A 20853-nucleotide genomic window follows, 5' to 3' on the forward strand; every position below is an offset into this window, starting at 1 on the left:
ACTGTGTCAGAAAAATAATCAGAGGCTAGAAGATAAATAGAAATGGTATTTATTAAAGATGGAAGGAGTTGTTGCAGAACAGGCTCATTGGAAATTGCCTCTTGTTTTAATAATTACATTTTAATTTATTAGGGCTCTAGGCATTAGTATAACTCTAACTTTCACCCACAAATTGCCTTGCTGTTTTAGAATTAATATAATGTAAGCTGCCTGGGAGTTGGAGACATGTTTCTGTGGGTTTGTCTAGTAAGCTCATATTTCAGTTTTGCACCTGGGGGTAATATATTGTTTTCATGGGCAACAACTTCATAAGCAGTTTTAAATCCCCAGCTCAGTGAAGCTACGTATTGAGTGTTTTATAAAACCAATTCTAAAAAGTGGCTATTTATGACAATACATTTCAATTAATCTCTTAGCCTTTTACTTCCAATTTTGCTTTCTGAAATGTCATTTTTTATAGACTATATTAATTATCAAGTTATCAATTTATTCCAAAGTTTTAAAATTATTTCTTGATTACAAATATCATTTGAAACATAAAGAGTTATAAAATACTATATTGGTATGTAACTTGAAAAAACACAATAACAATGTTCCAATAGAAAATAATCCATTCATTATAAATAAATGACTTTCTTTCTTCTTTCTTTCTTTCTTTCTTTCTTTCTTTCTTTCTTTCTTCTTTCTTTTCTTTCATTCTCAGTCGAGGACATTTTTCCATATTTTGTTCAGATAGAATGGGAGGGAGAGAGAGAGAGAGAAACATCGACATGAAAGGGACACATCAAGTGGTTGCCACCCGCACAACCCAACCAGGGCCGGGTACAAAATGCAACCGAGGTACATGCCCTTAGTGGGAACCGAAGCCGGGTCTCTCTGGACCGCAGCCCGATGCTCTAACTGCTGAGCCAAACTAGCCAGGGCTAAATACCTTTTTTTCACTGAAGTACTTTTTTTTTTTTTTTTTTTTTTTTTTTTTAGAGAGAGAGAGAGGAAGGGAGAAGGAGAGAGAGAGAAACAAACATTGATGCCCGACTGGGGACCAAACTGCAACCAAGCACGTGCCCTGACAGGGAATTGAACCCTCTGTAATGCCCTGTTGCACAGGACAACGCTCAACCCATTGAGCCATACCAGCCAGAGCTCACTTAAGTACTTTTATTCAAACTGAAGGACTCTGGGCTACTGAACAGACACCCTTCCCTCGTAATGTAACAAAATAAACATCTTGAGATCCCTACTTAGAGAAACTTCATAAAATAAGAGAGAGCAGAGTATCAGGGTAATAAGGTGCTAGTAGAACAAAATGTGAATTTGTACATCCCATGTCCAATTACATTGTTAAAGAACTTTGAACAGACTGAAGAAAGATGTAATGGTGTAGACAGTTAAATAAATTGCAGCAGAAAAGCTCATTTTAGGAGTACTAGTAATGTAGCACTCCTTGTCAATAATTGTCATTTACCACTTTCCTCATTTCTGTTAACTTGGATACTTAACACAGATGTGATGAGACTGGAGAAAAAAGAAATGCCTCCTATGAGATTCAACATTGGGAATGTAAAAGAGGGTGGAGAGGGATCACAGAGCTATGTGAGGTTAAGATACATCTTGGAGTTGTTAGACATTTTTGTTCCCAAATCCTCACGTGAGGATATTTTTCTATTTATCTTCAGATAGAGTGGGAGGGGGAGAGGGAGAGAGAGAGAAACATCCATGTGAGAGAGACACATTGATTGGCTGCCTCTCGAGACCCCAAACAGGGGTAGGGACCCGACCTCAACTGAGGCATGTGCACTGGACCAGAATGGAACCCGCAACCCTTTGGTCCACAGGCACGCTCTAACTGCTGAGCTAAACCAACCTTCCTTCCTTCCTTCCTTCCTTCCTTCCTTCCTTCCTTCCTTCCTTTCTCTCTCTTTCAACAGGGAGCATGTTTGGTTTAAAGACAAACGCGCGCGCGCGCGCACACACACACACACACACACACACACACAATACACTTAGAGTTGGGATTGTGTGGAAGCAATGACCCTCTGTAAACTCGAGGGTAGGGACTATATGTTGTCCTTACAAGCAAAACTGTGTGTAGCATATAATAGCTGCCCAGTAAATGTTTGTTGAATGAATCAATATCTGGCTCAATATAGTTATAATGGCAAGGCTAAATTTTAGAGACATTATTTTGGTTCAAGGGCTAGCTACTACTTGTAGATAGGGCTGGACAGGTTTAGGTGAGGGCAAGACGGGCCAGGATTCAACGCCAGCTCAGTCCAAGGCAAATGGATTTTCCCCATTTACGTTTGTGCCGCACCTCATTGCAAAAAGGATTTGGGTGATTGGGCATGTGGAGTGAGTCTAATTAAGCTTCATGATAGTACACGAAGCACAAATATATTAAGCATATTCATCCCATGACAATTTAAGGGTATATTTCTCAAGTTATGTTTACTTAGGCTCTCTCCAGAGTGTTCCCAATCTTTTTATTGTTAGTATTTACCTTTAGTTGTCATTAATTAATTTATTATTATTAACAATGGAACATATTCTTTGATCCTTCGAAATCTTGTTCAGTCTAAGCCCCAAGAGTTTCTTTAAGTCTCAGGGTAAAAAGACTTTGGCTGAAGTCGGTGCCCAAAGCCACACCCACTAACAGGCCTTAGGAAACCTAGGGTTTTCCTGGCGGCGACTCAGCTGTCAGCAACCACCCGGCGTATCGGAATCCCATAGCTGGCACTCCAGTCTTTCCCACGGGAGGCGCGTCCGCTTCCAGCGCGGAGCGGTTGGCCTGACCTCCGCCGGCCCCAGGCCAGCTCCCTTCTCTGAACCTGGCGCAGGGCCCTCTCCCCGCCCCGCCCGCCCCCGGCTGATTTGCATAGGGACGCGCGCGGCGCCGGCGAGCGGGAGGGCGGGCGCGGCCGGGGAGGCGGCGCGCGCGCGCCCTGACAGCTGGGCCCTGCTCGCTCCCTCGCTCGTCCCCGGCTTCCGAGCACAGCATGGCGGTCAAGGTGACTCCAACTCTCTACTGCTGCCTTTATTGCATAAGAGACGTTCTGGGGACCCTGCCTGCAGCCCTTCACCTCTTCCCATTTCCTTCTTTGCCTACTTCTTAGATAGAGTGTCCTAGGGCTCCAGCCCGCAGGTGGTAGGGCTGTGCGGGGCAAGGAACGGAGGGAGAGGATGCCTGGTTGGGGGAGGGGAAGGAGGAGGGATTGTGAGTTGGAGGGGCTTGTGAGGACCACGGGTCGGTGGAGAAAGAGTAGTGCCCTACTCTAAGTGCATGGGTTTGTGAGTCTGGAGCTGGAGGCCTTCGGAAAGGGAGTGGGAGGAAGTGGCATGTAAAGTCGGGGTACCTAAGGCATCTATCTGTGTATTGCGGTGGGGGAGGGCGTAATTGAGTAATTTGGGGCGTCGTGGGACTTGGAGGCATTGGTTGACATTTGCGCTGCAGGTGGCAGGATGTCGAAAGTATTTGAAAGCGTGGCAGCTTTCATATTTTAGGTTGAATAGAGAGAGTGGTGCGGAAATCATTGTATTCAGGATTGCTTTCCATGGGTAAGGAAGGCTGCTAGGCCATGCGATTAATTTGGGTGTTTCAACTTTCCTGTTGATCTACTCTAGCTGGCCTCGTGATATGAAAGTGGGTGGTTGCTCACTGTGTTGCTAGTGGATGTGGAGTAAAGTAATAGATTGATTCTCACTACCCTCCCTTTCCAATCCAGATGAAATCTGAAATCTGTCTGATAGATTTTCTCTATGTTAGGCTCTTCACACTTGTCTTTCCACCCTGTAGTCACAGATCTCCAGTTTGACAGTTCTTATCAGTATTAGTGCCTTTGGTTTGTTTTAAACTAAATGCCCTTATAAAAGATAAGAGCATTGATTGTTAGCATGTGTGAACTCTAATCTGAAGAGATTATGTGGCCTCTAGTGAAGCATTAACTGGCTTTTTTTTTTTCCCCCTTACAGGTGCAGACAACCAAGCGAGGTGATGCTCATGAGTTAAGAAACATATTCCTACAGGTAAATTGGCTTATGTAATGTGCTTTTTCACTGGGAGGAAAAAAGTGTAAGTCTATACTTTTTAGGCCAATTGGCCTATTTCATATATTAAGAACGTGGCTAGATAATATAGCTTATAATTCTTATTTTTCTCAAATTATTGTTTGTTTTTTAAAGACATGTAAACGAACACTAAATTTCAGCTTCCCTTAAGCACTGACCAAAATAAAAATTCAGAAAGTATTGACATTCTTGTATAATTATAGGTATGGTGATTAAAATTTTCTTTCTTAAAAATTACAGTTTTTAATGTTTTCCTACTTAAAAACAATTCTCTATGTAATTTTTTTTACAGAGACAAAAATATTGTAACTAGTTAATTTGTGTGTGTCTCTTCTCCCTTAACTTTTTAAGTGTCATATCTGTATGCTTTTAGGGTTTTATTTCAAAATGTTACTGTCTGAGATTTTTGCCAGGATCCACCTTAACTTGTGATAAGTTTTTAGGATCAGTGACTTGGCTATAAACCAAAAAATTGGCTTAGTTTTTTGTTTTGTTTTCTTAAATTCCAAAAGTTTCTCATGCAGGAAGTTCTATGTAAGAAGTAGATGTAAAGGGATATAAACTAAGGTGTTCCCATAAACATTGTGTTTTTCTTTGAAATCTTCTTTTGAGAACTTTCTATTCAGGACCTGGGTTGTTGTACAGAAATTTTGACCTTGGGCAAGGTCCCTGTTGGGTATTAGTTTTCTCTGTAAAATGAGAGGTGATCTTCAAGGTTCCTTCCAACTCCAAAAGTTTATGATTCTATATTAGGAACAGATTCTAACATATGCTGATGAGCCTGGAATAGATGACATTTTTATCTGAGACATGGATTGCTTAACCTATTTTGAGGGATGAGGCTGCATAGATGATTTTAGGGGAAGCATAATTTCCAGATCAAATGTAACTAATAGAAATGTTCTTTTTATGATTTGAAACCCTTATTCCTCACACAAGTTCTTGAAAATAGCCAAAAATATGTTAGTATTCACACCATATGATTATTTTGAATTATTCATGTGCTATAGTTAATTTTGTTTTCTATATTAAGAAGGCATAGAAGAAGTCAGCTGAAACAATGCATGATGTAGTGAAAAGAGCATTGACCTAAGTGTCAGGAACACTGGATTCTATTCCCAGTTCTGGTTCTATCTGGTTGTTGTACCCATAGGCTAATTATCTGGTCTCCCTGGGCTACATCTTCTCATTTGGGAGTCAATAGGATTTAAGGGAATGGAAACTGAGGTCCTTCAAGTTTTAAAAATCTCATTGGGGGGAAAAAAAATCTATGGTTCTGTATAGATTTGTTTTTGGGGAGTGGGGGAGAGCTGGAAGTACAAGGAGAGAGCTAGGACCATGCCTAGGTTTTTGACAACTTTTAAATTTATTATCTTTTTACATATTATTTTGATGGTGCTCTTATTTTTATATTGAAAATTTGTGGAATTCATAATTGCACATTTAGCACTTTTTTTTTTATCCTCACCCGAGGACATTTTTGCATTTATCTTCAGATAGAGCGGGAGGGAGAGAGGAAGGGAGAGAGAGAGAAACATCAATGTGAGAGAGACACATTGACTGGCTGCCACCCATATGACCCCAATCGGGACCGGGGGTAAACTGCAACCAAGGTATGTGCCCTTAGCGGGAACCGAACTCAGGACTCTCTGGTCCGTGGGCCCATGTTCTAACCTCTGAGCCTAACTGGCCAGGGCTTAGCACTAACTTTTAAGTGTTGACCCAAGAATTACTAATAGGTAAGAGAGAGAACATGGATACTTATCTTTAGGAAGGCTTAAAGCAGTTAGAAAGTTACAATATAGTTAGTTGAATCAATTTGAGGATAGTTACCAGGTAACATATTACATTTTCAAATTTTATTCCTGTCTTGAGTACTTCAAACTATACTTGAAGCTATAGGGCATTGTTTAGAAATAGTTTTATTTTAGATGCATATGATTTAATAATATTTTAGAGATAACAGGAGACAAAAATACATATCAACTACACATTTCTTGAGCATTTAACATATTTACCCAATAAATATTTACTAAGGACTGTTTTCTGTATGCCATGTATGCACTTGTTTTAGGTTGGTACTAGACACCAAGTTGAATAATCAAAGGGGAGGACTGAACCCTCTCTGAGACCCATTCCATTTCTAAATGTTTGTGGTTTAGGGAGTCAAGAATAGTGAAGGCAAATGCAAAGCCTCTGGTAGAGCAATCAGATTGGCTTGCTTAGATCAGTGTGGCCATGTAATAATAATCACAATGGCTAACCTTTATTGATTATTCTACAGTGTGCTGGTCATTGGCCTGGTACTTTAAGGGTATTTTTAATGTTCATAACTTTAAGAGGTAGGGTTAGTGTTCCTGTTAAATAGATTAAGTTAAATGACTTGATTAATGTGACTTAGTTCATAAGTGGTAGAGGCTAGATTCAAATCAAACTACAGAACCCATACTCTTTACCCTTATATTATACCATCTGTGGGATCTTAAAGCAGTATGATTTTTTAAAACTAGAGGTATGTGAGGAGCTAATGGCAACTATATTTGTTAAGAAGTTAAAAAAAATCTGTTTACTGAGGTGATTTTTAATCTGTAACAACCTAGAACATTTGGCTAAGGAGTTTGGATTTGAAATAGTGGGGACACACTGTGGGTTTCTGAATGGGCAGACTGAAGTAGTGAATTCTGGCAGCTCTTTGTGTTTGTTGGATAAAGTGTGGAGAGGTTGGAAGTAGGTAAGACGATCAGCTAAAAGGCTATTGAAATAATACATGTAGGTGATAATGACCTGGAGAGGCTGGTGGTTGGGGAAATGGAAAGAAAGGACAATACCAGGGACTTTGTAAAGGAAGGGGTAGTGAATCTGGCATTTTTAGGATAGATGCTAATTGACGAAGTATCTATTTTGGGAATTTTGGGGGGGAGAAGTTTAAGTGTGATTGCTAAATAAATGTGCCCTAATAAGTTAAAGTCAAATTTGGACAGGTATAAATTCATATAGATGATACATGAATCCTTGTGATTAGGGGAATAAAATATAAAATAAGACAGGGAATAAGGGACTGATTTATAAGTGATATTCACAACTGAAGTGAGAAGGAGGAAGAAGATAACTAGGGAGAATGGTCTCATGAGACTTTAAAGTAGAATTTTACACAAAGGATATAGTCTAAAACTAAAATTATGTTTAGATTATGCTGTTATTAGTGTAATTTGGTTTTGGTAGGATTTGTGGGTCACTTGAGTTCAGGATCATTGGAGCATTTAAAGAATACACAGAAGATTTAATTTGGAATTTTAGAATACAGTTAAAAGCTCTTTTTTTATTTTATTATTTTTTCTTTATTGATTTTAGAGAGAGAGGAAGGGAGGGGGAGAGAGAGATAGAAACATCGATGAGAGAGAACATCAATTGGCCACCTCCTGCATGCCTCCCACTGGGGATTTGGCCCACAACCTGGGCATGTGCCCTGACAGAGAATCGAACTGGCGACCTCTTGGTGCATGGGTCCACGCTCAACCACTAAGCCACACTGGTCAGGCTGAAAGCTCTTTTTTTTTTTTTTTTATCCTCACCCTAGGATACCCTTCCATTTTTTGTTCAGATGGAGTGGGAGGGAGAGTGAGGAAGGGAGAGAGAGAGAGAAACATCGACGTGAAGGGACACATCGAGTGGCTGCCACCCGCATGACCAACCAGGGCCGGGGACAAACTGCAACCGAAGTACGTGCCCTTAGCGGGAACCGAACCCGGGTCTCTCTGGACCGCAGGCCGATGCTCTAACCGCTGAGCCAAACCAGCCAGGGCTGAAAGCTCTTTTTAAAAAAAAAAAAAAAAAATTAGATTCGTGGCATAACTGTCTAAATTCACAAATAGTATGGCTCAAAAGTCTTTGTTTTGTAAATAGCAAAATATTCCTATTTGAAAGTGCTGGTATATCTATGTTTAGTGGAATTATGTGTGCAAGTTCATGAGAAGGGCTTTATAGGAATAAAACATTATTATTTTGAGTATAAGGAAATAGGTTTATTTTTTTCTCTGTTCATTACTTCTCAAATTTTGATGAGCTGTATTAGTTAAAAAAAAAAAAGAACAAATAATATTCACTAGGAATCTTTTTTTCCCTGCCCCTCAAGTTCATAAAATTGGAACATAACATGAATTCTTATGTTAGTCTGTGCTATAATTGTACAATCAGTTGTTAAGCTAAGATTTTACTATTACTACCTTTTCAACTGTCATTTCTTGATTTATCTTTCTTCTTTTACCTCTCACCCACTCACTATCATTGACCCAATTTTGCTATATAAGAAGTATACAGTAGCAAGGAAGGAGACAGTAGAAGCAATGGAGAGGGAGGTGGCTGAGGACAACAGGAATGTCACAGGCTGTTTGTTATGAGTCTGACACATTTCAAAATAAAATCTTGGTCTGGCCTGTGCTTTGTGGCAAAGTAGTTTTATCAAAAACTGTTTTAAGTGAATGATTTTTCAAGAACTCATTTTTTTTTTTTTTAAGTAATAGGCTTTCTGTTCCTTTATCAAAGTATTGTATGGTAAAAACAACATGTATTGAGACTGCACCATTCATTATATATGCTAGACCAAAAATGTACTGTAGTATAGGACTCAAATATTATTTTGAGCCTCTTCTTTTTCTCATTATTATCAATATAATAATAATGAAGATCATATCCCATATAAAATTATGAAAATGCTTTTTTTCCTCTCTTGTTTATTTAGGATTAGAGAATAAGTGGACAAAGATGCTGCAAATGTAAAGCAAACCTTAGGGTTTTTATGATAACATATTAATTTTTACTTGAAAGAAATGTCCTTTTATTTAATAAAACTTGTTTACATATTATGTATTTATTTACTTTTGGCAGTAACCTGGGGTTGAGAAATAAATTAAGCAGGGCTTTTAGCAGGAGACCCTTCCATTTTGTTAGAATATGCATTGGGGATATGTTTTCAAAAGTGTAGGATGTGTACCATAATATTACAGTTATAATACAAGTAATAGTAAAGAATGTTAGCATCTACTGAGACCAAATGTGGAGGGGAAGAATTGCTCTCTTATAGTGTTTGTGTAAACAAAGAGTCTTTGGAAAGAAATATGGAAACATGGCAATGGTTTAAAATAAAAAGAAGATACTATTTGAACAAACTGTTCTACTTTTGGGATATTTATCCCAAAGAAATAAAAATACTCATAAGAAAATATATGTACAAGGTTGTTAGTTGCAGCACTCAGTTCTTCCTCAAAAACTGGGGCGAGCCCTGGCCCAGTGTGGCTCCGTGGTTAGTGTGTCGGCCCATGCACCCAAGGGTCCCGGCTTTATTCCCTGTCACGTACCTGGATTGCAGGTTCGATCCATGGCCCTGATTGTGGTATGTGTGGGAGGCAGCCAACCAATGTGTCTCTCTCATATCGATATTTCTCTCTCCTTTCCTCCTTATAGCCCTCCCTCCCTCCCTCGCACTGTCTCTTAAAAAAAAAAGTCCATGGGAAAAATATCCTTGGGTGAGGATTAATTAAAAAAAGGTGTGGGGGTGAAGAGAACAAAAATAAATACTATCAAAGAGGAGTGGTAGAAAAATTGAACTATGTAGATACTAAAAAGAATGTGTTAGACCTGTTACAGCTGATTTAGAGGAATTTCCAAGAACTATTAAGTGAGAAAAGAAAAATGTAAGGAAGTGTATATAATGATTTTAATTTTCTAAAAGTTACTTCATATATGTTATATGTATATTTACACATATGTTTGTATGATTTAATGGGCATTAAGAAAACTATGGAAGGATAGAGACTAAGTTGTTAACTTGGGGGAAGAATTAGGGGAAAATAAAAATAGAGTCTCAGTGTGCGTATATCAAATTTTGAATAAGTGAATAATTTAAAAAGTAAGAATTGAGCAATTCAGAACCTGAAGTTAAAAAAGGACTTCCCACCCTGGCCGATGTGGCTCAGAGGTTGAGCGTCAACCCATGCACCAAGAGATCACCAGTTCTATCCCCAGTCAGGACATGTGCCCAGGTTGTGGGCCAATTCCCCAGGTCAAGGCATGCAGGAGGTGGCCAGTCGATGTCCTCTGTCATTGATGTTTCTCTCTCTCTCTCCCTTCCCCTCTCTAAAATCAATAAAGAAAAAAAAAAATGATAAAAAAGGACTTCCCAGCATAAATTGAGTTGAATAAACCCAGTATGAGATGCACAGAAAGGGATCTATAGTTTCTTAACCACACTGATTGTTTCCTGCAGTTCTTCAGAATATAGGAATTGAAGATAATAAATAACTTTAATCTTTAGTTTATAAAGTATTTTCCATAAAACTATATAGCGTTCTCATTTTTTAAAAAAGTGTTAGGCATTAAGGGCAAACTGGCACCATAGTGAGACTTTATCCTTGAATCACCTAGACTGATGGAAAAATAACTGAAAAGTTGAGAAAATCAGTGTTATTAAATGCCATGTTATGTTCTACCAATCAACACATTTTTTCATTGTCTACTGCGGGCCAGTCTAGGCATTGTACTAGATTCTACCCTTATAGAGCTCAGGTGGAGGAGTTCAGTAAAGGTAGGACATCACATTCTAGGTAGGGGTGAGACAGACAATAACAAGTCCACATACACATACTCACAAACCCACGAACCACAGATTGTGACAAGTCCAGTAAGGAAATAAACAGAATGATGGAAAAGGCTTATCATTTTTCAAGAGGGTGGTGAGTGAAGGCCCTTGAGGAGATGATACTAGAATTGAGAACTGAAAGGTGGGTTGAGATAATTCCAAACAGAGGGCTCACATGTACAGAGACCTAGATGTGGATAAAGGTTTGGTGTGTTCAACAAACAGGAAGCCAGTGTGCCTGAAGCATCAGTGAGAGGGGGTGAATGGCCAGTAAGAGATGAGGCTGAAGGAGTCACATCAAGCAAGATGGTGTTTATAGGCCATGGAGAAGAGTTTGAATATTTTTTAAAGGGCATCATGGAAACCACTGAAGGTCTAAGAAGTAGACTGATTCAGTAGCTCATATTTTAAAAAGTAAAGTTGAAATGTAAATTTTCGTACACATTTCTGTGTTTTGAAATGGATGACTGCTTTGAGTAGACTGATTCTTCCAATTTAATTTTCTCCTGTCCATAGGGTTCTTAGAATGTCTGGAGCTGGGCCTCGGGTGACTTTTTATCCGGGAGGCAACAGAGTTTCGCTGGAGCCTACATTGGCTTTCTAGTCTAACTTGGATTTGAATCCTTATTTGATCCCTTTTTGCTATTTAACCTTAGGTGTTTACATTACTTTGGAGCCTGTTTCCTTATCCATCTAAGAAGGATAATTACTCCTAGTGTCCTTGTGTGAGGTAATGAGGTAATAATGTGTAAATGGTGCCCAACACATGGAGAACCAAATAAAGCTTAGTTCTTTGTTCCCTTCCTTTTCTTCTAAGATGGGGTGAAGACTTTTCTTTCCTGAATAGGATTTGAGTCCCTTGTTTTCCCCAGGTAACCGCTAGACCTATAAAGTGACTTAAGATATTAATATGTGTTTATGACACATGTAAATGTAATCAGTTAATTATTCATGTTCTTGAGACATACATCTGAAGATGTTTACAAAGCTCCACATTCAAAAATACAGTTGTAAGAGGTAATGGCTTCTCTCAGGTCTATAGTTTCTGAGGTGAAGTATAGCCATGGTCTAAGACTGAGTGACTGTAGAAGATATAGCAGTTTTCTCTTGAACTTTGAATTTCTCAGTCTGGATCAAAGAAGGAAGAATAGTCTAACCGTAGACTCTGACATACCAAAACACAAACCTGAAAGAGACTTATAATTCACTTTTTATGTGTAGCTTTTAAAAAAGCATCTCCCTGTTTTGTCCGGCTCATTTTCACTTTGTACCACAGGTCCTCGAATAACATCATTGTGCTCAACTCTGTTTCATTATAACGTTGATGAGATGCTATAAGATCTTAAGTCTTTTTATATCAGTTAGCCTATGGCAAAATTGGTTTCTTTATACATCATTTTGCTGTGGTTCCAAGAACCTATTGATGATGGTAAGCCAGGACTTACTGTACTGCTGAAATTTCTGAAGCCTCATTCACTGAAGCCAGTGCCCTGGCCATTTTTGGATTTCTAAAACTGTAATCGGTTACTTACTGAGTCACTCTTTTGTCTCAGGTACTATTCTAAATGTTTTATACAAATCGTATTTAATTCTCAGAACAACTCTGTAAGGTAGATACCATTACTGTTCCTATTTAATAGATGAGGAAACTGAGTCCCAGAAAGGTTAATTTGCTCAAGGTTACACAGTAAATGGAGGAAACTCGCTTTATGTATTTTAATGCAATTTTTTTTTTACATAATATTGTTAGTACATATAGAATTATCTCATTAGTGTCCTGTAGCCTTTTAAAAACCTTACTATTGAAAATTTTAAACATATAAATTTAGAGAAAATAGCATAATGAATTGCCATATTCCCATTACTCAGCTTCATCTATCATGGCTAATCTTGCTTCATCTATATTGGATTATTTGAAGCAGTTCCCAGACAACATATCACTGCATCCATAAACACTTCATTGTGTATCTCTAAAAGATGATGACTCTAAAAAACCAACCAAATAAACCACAATACAATGTTCACACCTAAAAATATTCCTTAATAACATGGATTTCCATTCAGTGTTGAAATTTTCCTGATTGTTTCTTTTTCTTTCTTTTTTTTTAAGTTGCTTTATTGAAATTAGAGTCTAAGCCAGGTTCATACATTGGTATTTGGTTGATTTATGTCTTAATATTTTCCACTCTCTATAAGGATAAAGATCCTTTTTTCACAGTGGTAAAAATATTGGTATTTAATCAAGACTTACCAACATTAAAGCTTTCTGTCTCCCTAGGAGCTGTACCTCGATTGTCAAAGACATGATTTGCCCAGGCTTGTAAATATATATATATATATGCTCCTTGTATGTTCCCATGGTTACGTCCACCCAGAGATTGAAATATTTATTTTAAGAACAATGCAAATTAATTATTCAACCTAATCTGCCCTAAGAAGCATTCTAGTTCCAGTTATTGAGTTCTCTGGAGTTGTTATTTTATTTCTAAGGTTTTTGGCTATTTTTAAGGGGAAAATTGTTTTAGTAGACCTAGTTTATTATGGTAGCTTCAGTTGATTTCCGTGATTAACAAGTCTTGTACCTTCCTACTGTGTTAGGAATTGCACTGTATGGTAGCTGACAGTAGGACTTGCTGTAATGGACAGTAAAAATACATATATTAAAAGAAATAGAAAAATAAGCCCATAGTATTTCATGGAAGTAATCTGAGTTAGGCAGACATCTGAGGAATTTTTTTTTGCAAAATCCAAATAGAAGGTTTTGCTTCTAGTGTATGTGAAATATGCAACTAAAAGTGCTAATTAAAATTAGATGTATAAAATTGCCTTTCCCCAAAGCATGTGTAGTTGATTGTGATAAATATCAGAAAAATTTTGCATCACTAATTAAAATCTCTGTTTTTTAAAAAATTAATGTGGCTCAATAAAGTTGTTAAAATTAACGTGGCTACAATGTGTTTGAAATTATTTTTACTCATTAAAATATTATTTATGATAGAAGGTGAATTCCACATTGTACTATTGTAACAGGGTTTGTGTGTCAGAGTTGTTGTGGTCTTTGCTCATTATGTTGAGTGCTTTTGTAGTGAAAGGGCATGCATTCTTGACTAAGTTTGCCTTCTATTAGGTGTAAGAGCAGTAATAGGGAAGAACAGCAAAGGGATTAACTTCATATGCTCAGCCCTTGCCTTGGTACCTGTCTTTTTCTTCCATTGTTCATGTAATTCATTTTTCTATATGGGAAATGCTCTATTTAGTATTTGGAATCATAGAACTTTGTGACATTGCCATTTGAGTTACTGAAAGTATGTTAAGATCTGAAAATGTCATTTCATCTCTGTTGGAACAAAGTCATAGAGGAACAGTTTATTTTAACTCATATTACAGTCACATGTTGGATAAGCAGAGATGAAGCTGCCTAGACCAGTCAGGACCAATCTCCCTCCTGGTAAACCCAAGAATTGTGGAAGGAAACCTTGGTTTGGAGAAAAATTAGGAATTAGAATAATAACTCCTTCATGTTTGACAAAAGTAGAAAAATTCAATAAAGCAAGGAGGGAGACTGGGATTCTGTGCTTTTCTGTGTTTCTAAGCATTTTAGAATAATAATTTCAATATGCATGCATATATGCTTTATAATAACAAGTACTTTGGTTTTTAAGACCTTGTCTCCGCCCCCCCCCCCCCCCCCTGCTGATTTCTGTTAAAGAGGTTCAGAGTATTTTGGCTCAAGAAATCTCAACTAGTTTACAGCATCTATTGGAACCTATTTTCTGACCCTGGTTTAGGAGTCCATCATGCCTTTGTCTCTGAGCTATTTGAGGACAGGAACAATGTTTTATTGATCTCTGCATCCCTGGTATCAGGCATAATGCCTAGCACATATTTGATGCTTCATAAACGCTTTTAACTGAATGCAAAATAACCTGAAAGATTTGATTTTAGCAGATTGTTAGCTTAAAGAGTAGTGTTTTTAGATACATTACCTTGGTTTTGGTGTACATAAAAAGGAAATCCTTGATCTTGATACACTGTATAATTTTATTTTATTATTTAAAAACATTTTTTTCCTTTATTGATTTTAGAGAGAGAGGAAGGAAGAAGGAGAGAGAGAGAGAGAAGCTTCAAAGAGAGAGAACAGTGATTGGCTGTCTCCTGCATGCCCCCCACTGGGGATTTGGCCCACAACCTGGGCATATGTCCCCACCCGGAACCGAACCAGTGACTTCTTGGTGCATGGGTTGATGCCCAACCACTGAACCACACCGGTCAGGCACTACACTGTATAATTTTTAAAAAGTAACCAGGTTTCTAGTCACAGAAGATCAGAATTTTCCTTTATAATCTCTGAAAAATCTTTTAGATATAGAAGACATCAAAAGATTTTTTTTCATGTTTGTTTTATTAAATTTTTAATAAAAGAGAGAGAGAGAGAGAAACATCGATGAGAGAGGACACTGATTGGCCACCACCTGCGTGCCCCCACCTCGGGATCAGGCTCACAACCTGGGCATGTGCTCTGACTGGGAATTGAACCAGTGACCTTTTGGTGCATGGGTCGACGCTCAACCACTGAGCCACAAAGGATCTGTTTTTTAATTTAAACCATTTAAGCAGGTAATTTGTATCATTTAGACTATTTGGCTTTTTTACTCATTCATGTCATTGAATTTTAAGTTAACCCTGTTTTCCCCCTTACTCAATGGAAATTTATGGTAGTGTGTAAATTCTTTGTAAAGTTTGTTTTATATAGTTAACCTGTGATGTTAGTAGCATACATTCTGAAGGTCACTTAAGGTTAAATTTGGTAAATGGCAAAGGAGTTACAACTAACTCCAGGCAAGTGAGGCCTTGTTATGTTCATCTGTTGGCTTGATAGGCAAAACATTTCTAGATAATATGATCTTTTCATTTGCAGCTCCAGGTAGTTCAGTGTAAGTAGGAAACCCTGCCATCTCTTATAGGCAATAATTTGGATTAAATGTGTAAAGATTCTAATCTATAAGATCCATTTTCTCAAGCTTCAGAATATCTAGGCTTTTTCAAGCACATGTGAACTGTACTCAGTGTACATTTAAATATTTCTGGAAATGTGAAAGCTGTATGTACTTTTACATTCAAATACTTGAATTGGGTTTCAATAAAGTTTAATTAAGAAAGTAGCCCTGGCCGGTTTGGTTCAGCGGTTAGAGCATTGCCCTGCGGTCCAGAGAGACCCGGGTTTGGTTCCCGCTAAGGGCACGTACCTCAGCTGCAGTTTGTCCCCAGCCCTGGTTGGGTCATGTGGGTGGCAGCCACTCGATGTGTCTCTTTCATGTTGATGTTTCTCTCTCTCCTCCTCCCACTCTATCTGAACAAAAAATGGAAAAGTGTCCTCAGGTGAGGATAAAAAAAAAAAAAAAGAAAGAAAGTAGACTAGCCCTGGCCGGTTTGGCTCAGTGATTAGAGTGTCGGCCCGCAGACCAGAGAGTCCCAGGTTTGGTTCCCACTAAGGGCACATACCTCGGTTGCAGTTTGTTCCTGGCCCCGGTTGGGGTCGTGTGGGTGGCAACCAGTCAGTGTGTCTCTCTCACATCGATGTTTCTCTCTTTCTCTCTCCCTCCTGCTCTATTTGAGGGCAAATGCAAAAATGTCCTCAGGTGAGGATAAAAAAAAAGAAAATAGACTACCTGTATTTTTTTGTTTTGTTTTTGTTTTTTTTTAGATACCTGCAGCTACTTCTTATCTGTGACTTTCATGTGTCCTTGATTTCTTGCTCAAGAGGGGTTTAACCAGTGCTTAAGAGACATCTTTGAAATGGCAAATGATTAGCTCTAAAGTTATTTGGAGTATGGATATAATTTTTGGTTAATTTAAAGTTATTTTAGTGCACCCTTTGAAATGCTAGAAACAAAATGGAAATGATATTATAAAACTAGTAAGTTGTTTGCTATATCAAATTTTTAGCATTGGGAGACTCAAAACTTTAAGTTTCTTTTTATTATTTTTAGTATAAACACTCAAGTCATTTTGATTAGCAGAAAGAGAAGGTCTCAGTAAGGCCACTTAATGCTTTATTTCTAGCCTTGTGTTAACCTAGGTCATGTTTACTTTTTTTAAAATTAATCCTCACCCCAGGATATTTTTCCATTGATTTTTTTTTAGATAGAGTGGAAGGGAGGGAGGGGGAGAGAGAGAAACATTGATATGAGAGAGACACATTGATTGGTTGCCTCCTGCATGATCCCGGCCAGGGTCAGGGACTGAACTGCAACCGAAGTACATGCCCTTGACCAGAATCAAACCTTTGACTCTGGTCCGTGGGCTGACACTCTAACCACTGAGAAAAACCAGCCAGTACTACTTTTAAAAATTCTGTTTAGATTTTTACCCAATCAAAATAAGCATTAAAGTTAATGAAGTTGTTTAAAATAAATTGATCATTTTTATTTAAAAAATATTTAAGAATACTTTGTGTTTAAATCTATTACCCATTTTTCAGTACCTGTTTGTGTGTGTGTGTGTGTGTGTGTGTGTGAGAGAGAGAGAGAGAGAGAGAGAGAACATGATGCCTGAAATGTCTTAGCATCTTGACTGACTGTGGGTAGATTCTAGTTTCAGTTCTGAACTCCCTCTTCTGTTCTGTCTGTTCAGGCAACAGGCTCACTGACATTGCCAAGTAATTGTCTCTAATTTAATGAGTTAATTAGTTAATTGTCTCCTGCAGAAGCCAAGTAGTGAGTGACTCCTTGTGAATGAGAAGACTTGTTTTTTTCTCTGAGCTATACACTTTATCTTTTAGTCAAAATCAAGTTAAAATAGATTGGGAGACTTGGGGGAAAGCAGTAGCGAAATACCTCAGGGTAAATGATTCTCTGGCATCATTTATAACCCCAGATACCGTCAGAGCCTGTTCCAGTACATGTCAACAAAAGCATTTGTTTTCTTTGTTGACTGCTGTGTTCTTGTGCTAAGGCTGCTCTATTTCCTGATCATTTTAAAGTCAAGAATATTGTGATGTCCTGGTGATTCAGTAAGTACAGTATACTCTCAGTGTATGCAAGTATGCGTGTATGTATGTATGTGTTCTGTGTGTGTAGTGGTAGTAGTCCTGGCAGTCAGACTCAGGTATTAGATATATGACATCTCTGTGCCCCCTCTCCCAAAGGACAATCAGACGCCAAATTTTGTTTATACTGACTCAAATATTTTCATAAATCCTTCCTTTTGAAAGTTTACACCTGCTAATTAAAGAAAGTAACAAACAATTGTGAAGAGAACAGAGAGAAAACAAAGATCACCATAACTCATCTCTTATTTTGTATTTTGTGTTTAGTTCTTTCTTTCTTAAAATTTTTCGTAGGAGTCATGTCCAGGATTCCTTGTCAACAAAGGATGTGAGCATTTTTATTGCTCTTTATATGTGATGTATATGTATATTTGTATGTATGCACATATGTTGCTAAATCACTTTTTATTTTCATTTATTTTTTGAATATTGATATTTTATTAGGCACACATGAATTTATAATTTTAAATCTTCGTTTTAATTGAGCCTGTTTTCGTTGTGTTGGGATGTTTTCTTTTTATAAATATAATTTAATTTTAAAAATATATTTTAATTTTTCATCACCATTTATCTCATCTATGCTCTCCACCACCTCCACCCATCGCCTTCCACCCCCGCAGTCACACACTGTGGTCTGTGTGAGCTAAATCACTTTTTAAAAGGACTGAATTTGAAAAAAAGATGGTACAGAACAGTATAAATAGTATGTTATTATTTGTGTAAAAAAGAGAAATGGTTAAGAATATTCATACACATTTGCATATATATATTAGGATATATATCTCATGTATATATAATTTACTTGTTCATGTGTAAAACATCTCTAGAAGGATATATAAGGAATTGAATGTCTCTGGAGTGGGGAATTGAGTGACTGGAGATGAGTGGGAAGAAGACTTCACTGTATAAAATCCTTTTATACCTTTTGAATTTTGAATGGTATGAATGTAACACTATTAAAATACTATAAAATCATATCCATTAGAAATGGGTGAATGTACCATTGGCTTTTTTTTTCTTCTATTGTTTTTTAGTTTGCCTTCCCACTGCCTTGGTTTAGCCTCAACTTCTTTCACCTGGATCTTTGCGATAGCTACTACTTGGTCTCCCTGCCCCTAATCAGTTTCTTCTCCAGCCCATCTTTCACATTGCTCCCTAGGAGAGCAAAGGTCAGATAATCTCTCTCCTCCCCTAAAATTTTTAGTGCTATTCCATGGCCCACACAATACAGCTCAGAGTTATTCGGTTTAGTATTCAGTCTTCCACAATCTGGCCTCAAACTGTCTTTTCAGCTTCACCTTTTACATATCTTTGTGTATGCACCCTCTCTTTATTACCACTTCTCTCCCCCCAAAGAAGAAACATTTATTTCTATATTTATTTGCATTGATTTTTATATTTTAGTCTAAAATATCCTTTCTCTCTATTTGTAGTTGAAATCGAATTTTACTTTTAAGGCCTATCCTGAACATCACTTTCTTCTTCCTCCTCCCAACCCCATCCTACCAATCCTTAGAATGAACCACTCCTTTTTGGTTCCCATTGTTCATTTTTCATACTGTGGTTTGGCACTCATATTCTGGTTAGTGGTTGACTTGTCAGTCTCTCTAAATTCAACTTTTAGACTTCCTTGTGTTGCTCCCTCTTTCCATTTGCAATAGTTTCCTGACGTACCTTTCCCCACTCCTGCCTGTCCTAAATTCTGGTGGTTTTGTGATCTTGGTAAACATATCAAATTATGTCATACATTGAAGAACGAGAAGAAGAAGCAATTGACAGGAATTGGTAGAATCCATTCACTATTATTAGCAATATCATGCAGTTTATATTTATTTATTTAAATATTTTTTCTTCATTGATTTTAGAGAGAGAGAAAGGGAGGAGAGAGAGAGAGAAACATCAATGAGAGAGAACATCGATTGGCTGCCTCCTGCATGCCCTCCACTGGGGATCAGGCCCACAACCTGGGCATATGCCCTGACCAGGAATCAAACCAGTGACCTCTTGGTGCATGGGTTGACGCTCAACACTGAGCCATACCAGCCTGGCCGTTTATTTATTTTTATCCTATCTTTGTGTATCTATTGTTTTGAAACATCAACAATTATTTAGTCTTCATTTTATAGATGTGTGATATATCTAAGGGCCTGGGAGGAGAATGAAGTTGTCGAAGACTTAAGTGAGTTAGTGGTAGGGCCAGGGTTTAAACCCAGGATCCTTTCAGGAATGACTTATGGCATGTAGAGAGAACATTACTTTATTTTGGGGTGATATTTGTTAGGTGCTATTGGTAGCACCAGCTATTAAAAAATATGATCACTTTGGGCTACTTCTTATGTAGGTTGATAAAGAATTTGCAGTGATAGCCTCTGTGGTGTTTCAGAAACCAACAAAGGAAATATTTTGATTTAATACTGTCTTTGTTGAAAGTTTGGTCAGATCGAAAATAAGGACATTTGAAATGCTTAACCAAAATTTCTTTGTTCTAATCCTCCTCATCCTTATCTTTTTTGTCAGAAGCAACCACTTGTAATTCTTTTAGCTATTTATTTTGGTATTTTCCTTTATATTTTGATACTGCTATTTCTAGACATTATTAACTTTCCATTATAGTAGATGAGGACTGCTTTATACTACATCTTCCCCCATTCTTTTTCCTCTAGTCTCCTCTCCTCAGTATATTTGTAATCATTATTAAGTGTAATATTTGGTATTTACATTATTACTATTAATGTTTTAGTTAAGTCATGTATTATGATATTTCCTATTTTTATAAAACAAAAATGCTTTTTCATAATATAAAAATATACCTAACTTTTCATTTAGTAGTTTGGGTACCTATTGCCAGTTCATTATTCTAACAAATATTCACTCAGTGCCTACTGTGTGTCAGGGTTATTCTTGGTGCTTGGGATATATCCATGAACAAACTAGACAGATTTTTTTCCTTTGTGACACTTATATTCTAATTGGGAGATAGGCAACAAACATAATAAAAACTATAATATATAGTATATTGGAAGGTGATCGGTGCCACGTGGAAAACAGAGCAACATAAAAGGGATTGGAAATACGGATACAGGCGTGGGCTGTAAGACTAAATAAG

General features: G+C 37.6%; 1 protein-coding gene across 1 annotated transcript in view; it reads left to right on the top strand.

Moving 5' to 3' along the window:
* Positions 1–2934: 2934 nt before the first annotated feature.
* Positions 2935–20853, top strand: part of SLC25A12 (solute carrier family 25 member 12) — a 94246-nt gene continuing 76327 nt past the window's right edge. The window contains exons 1-2 of the mRNA XM_036254134.1: positions 2935–3008; positions 3970–4023. Coding sequence (XP_036110027.1) covers positions 2997–3008; positions 3970–4023 — 66 coding nt within the window. The 5' untranslated portion in view covers positions 2935–2996. The remainder of the gene's footprint in view (positions 3009–3969; positions 4024–20853) is intronic.

This window comes from Molossus molossus, unplaced genomic scaffold (genome assembly GCF_014108415.1).
Source record: "Molossus molossus isolate mMolMol1 unplaced genomic scaffold, mMolMol1.p scaffold_m16_p_11, whole genome shotgun sequence".
Lineage (NCBI taxonomy): Eukaryota > Metazoa > Chordata > Mammalia > Chiroptera > Molossidae > Molossus > Molossus molossus.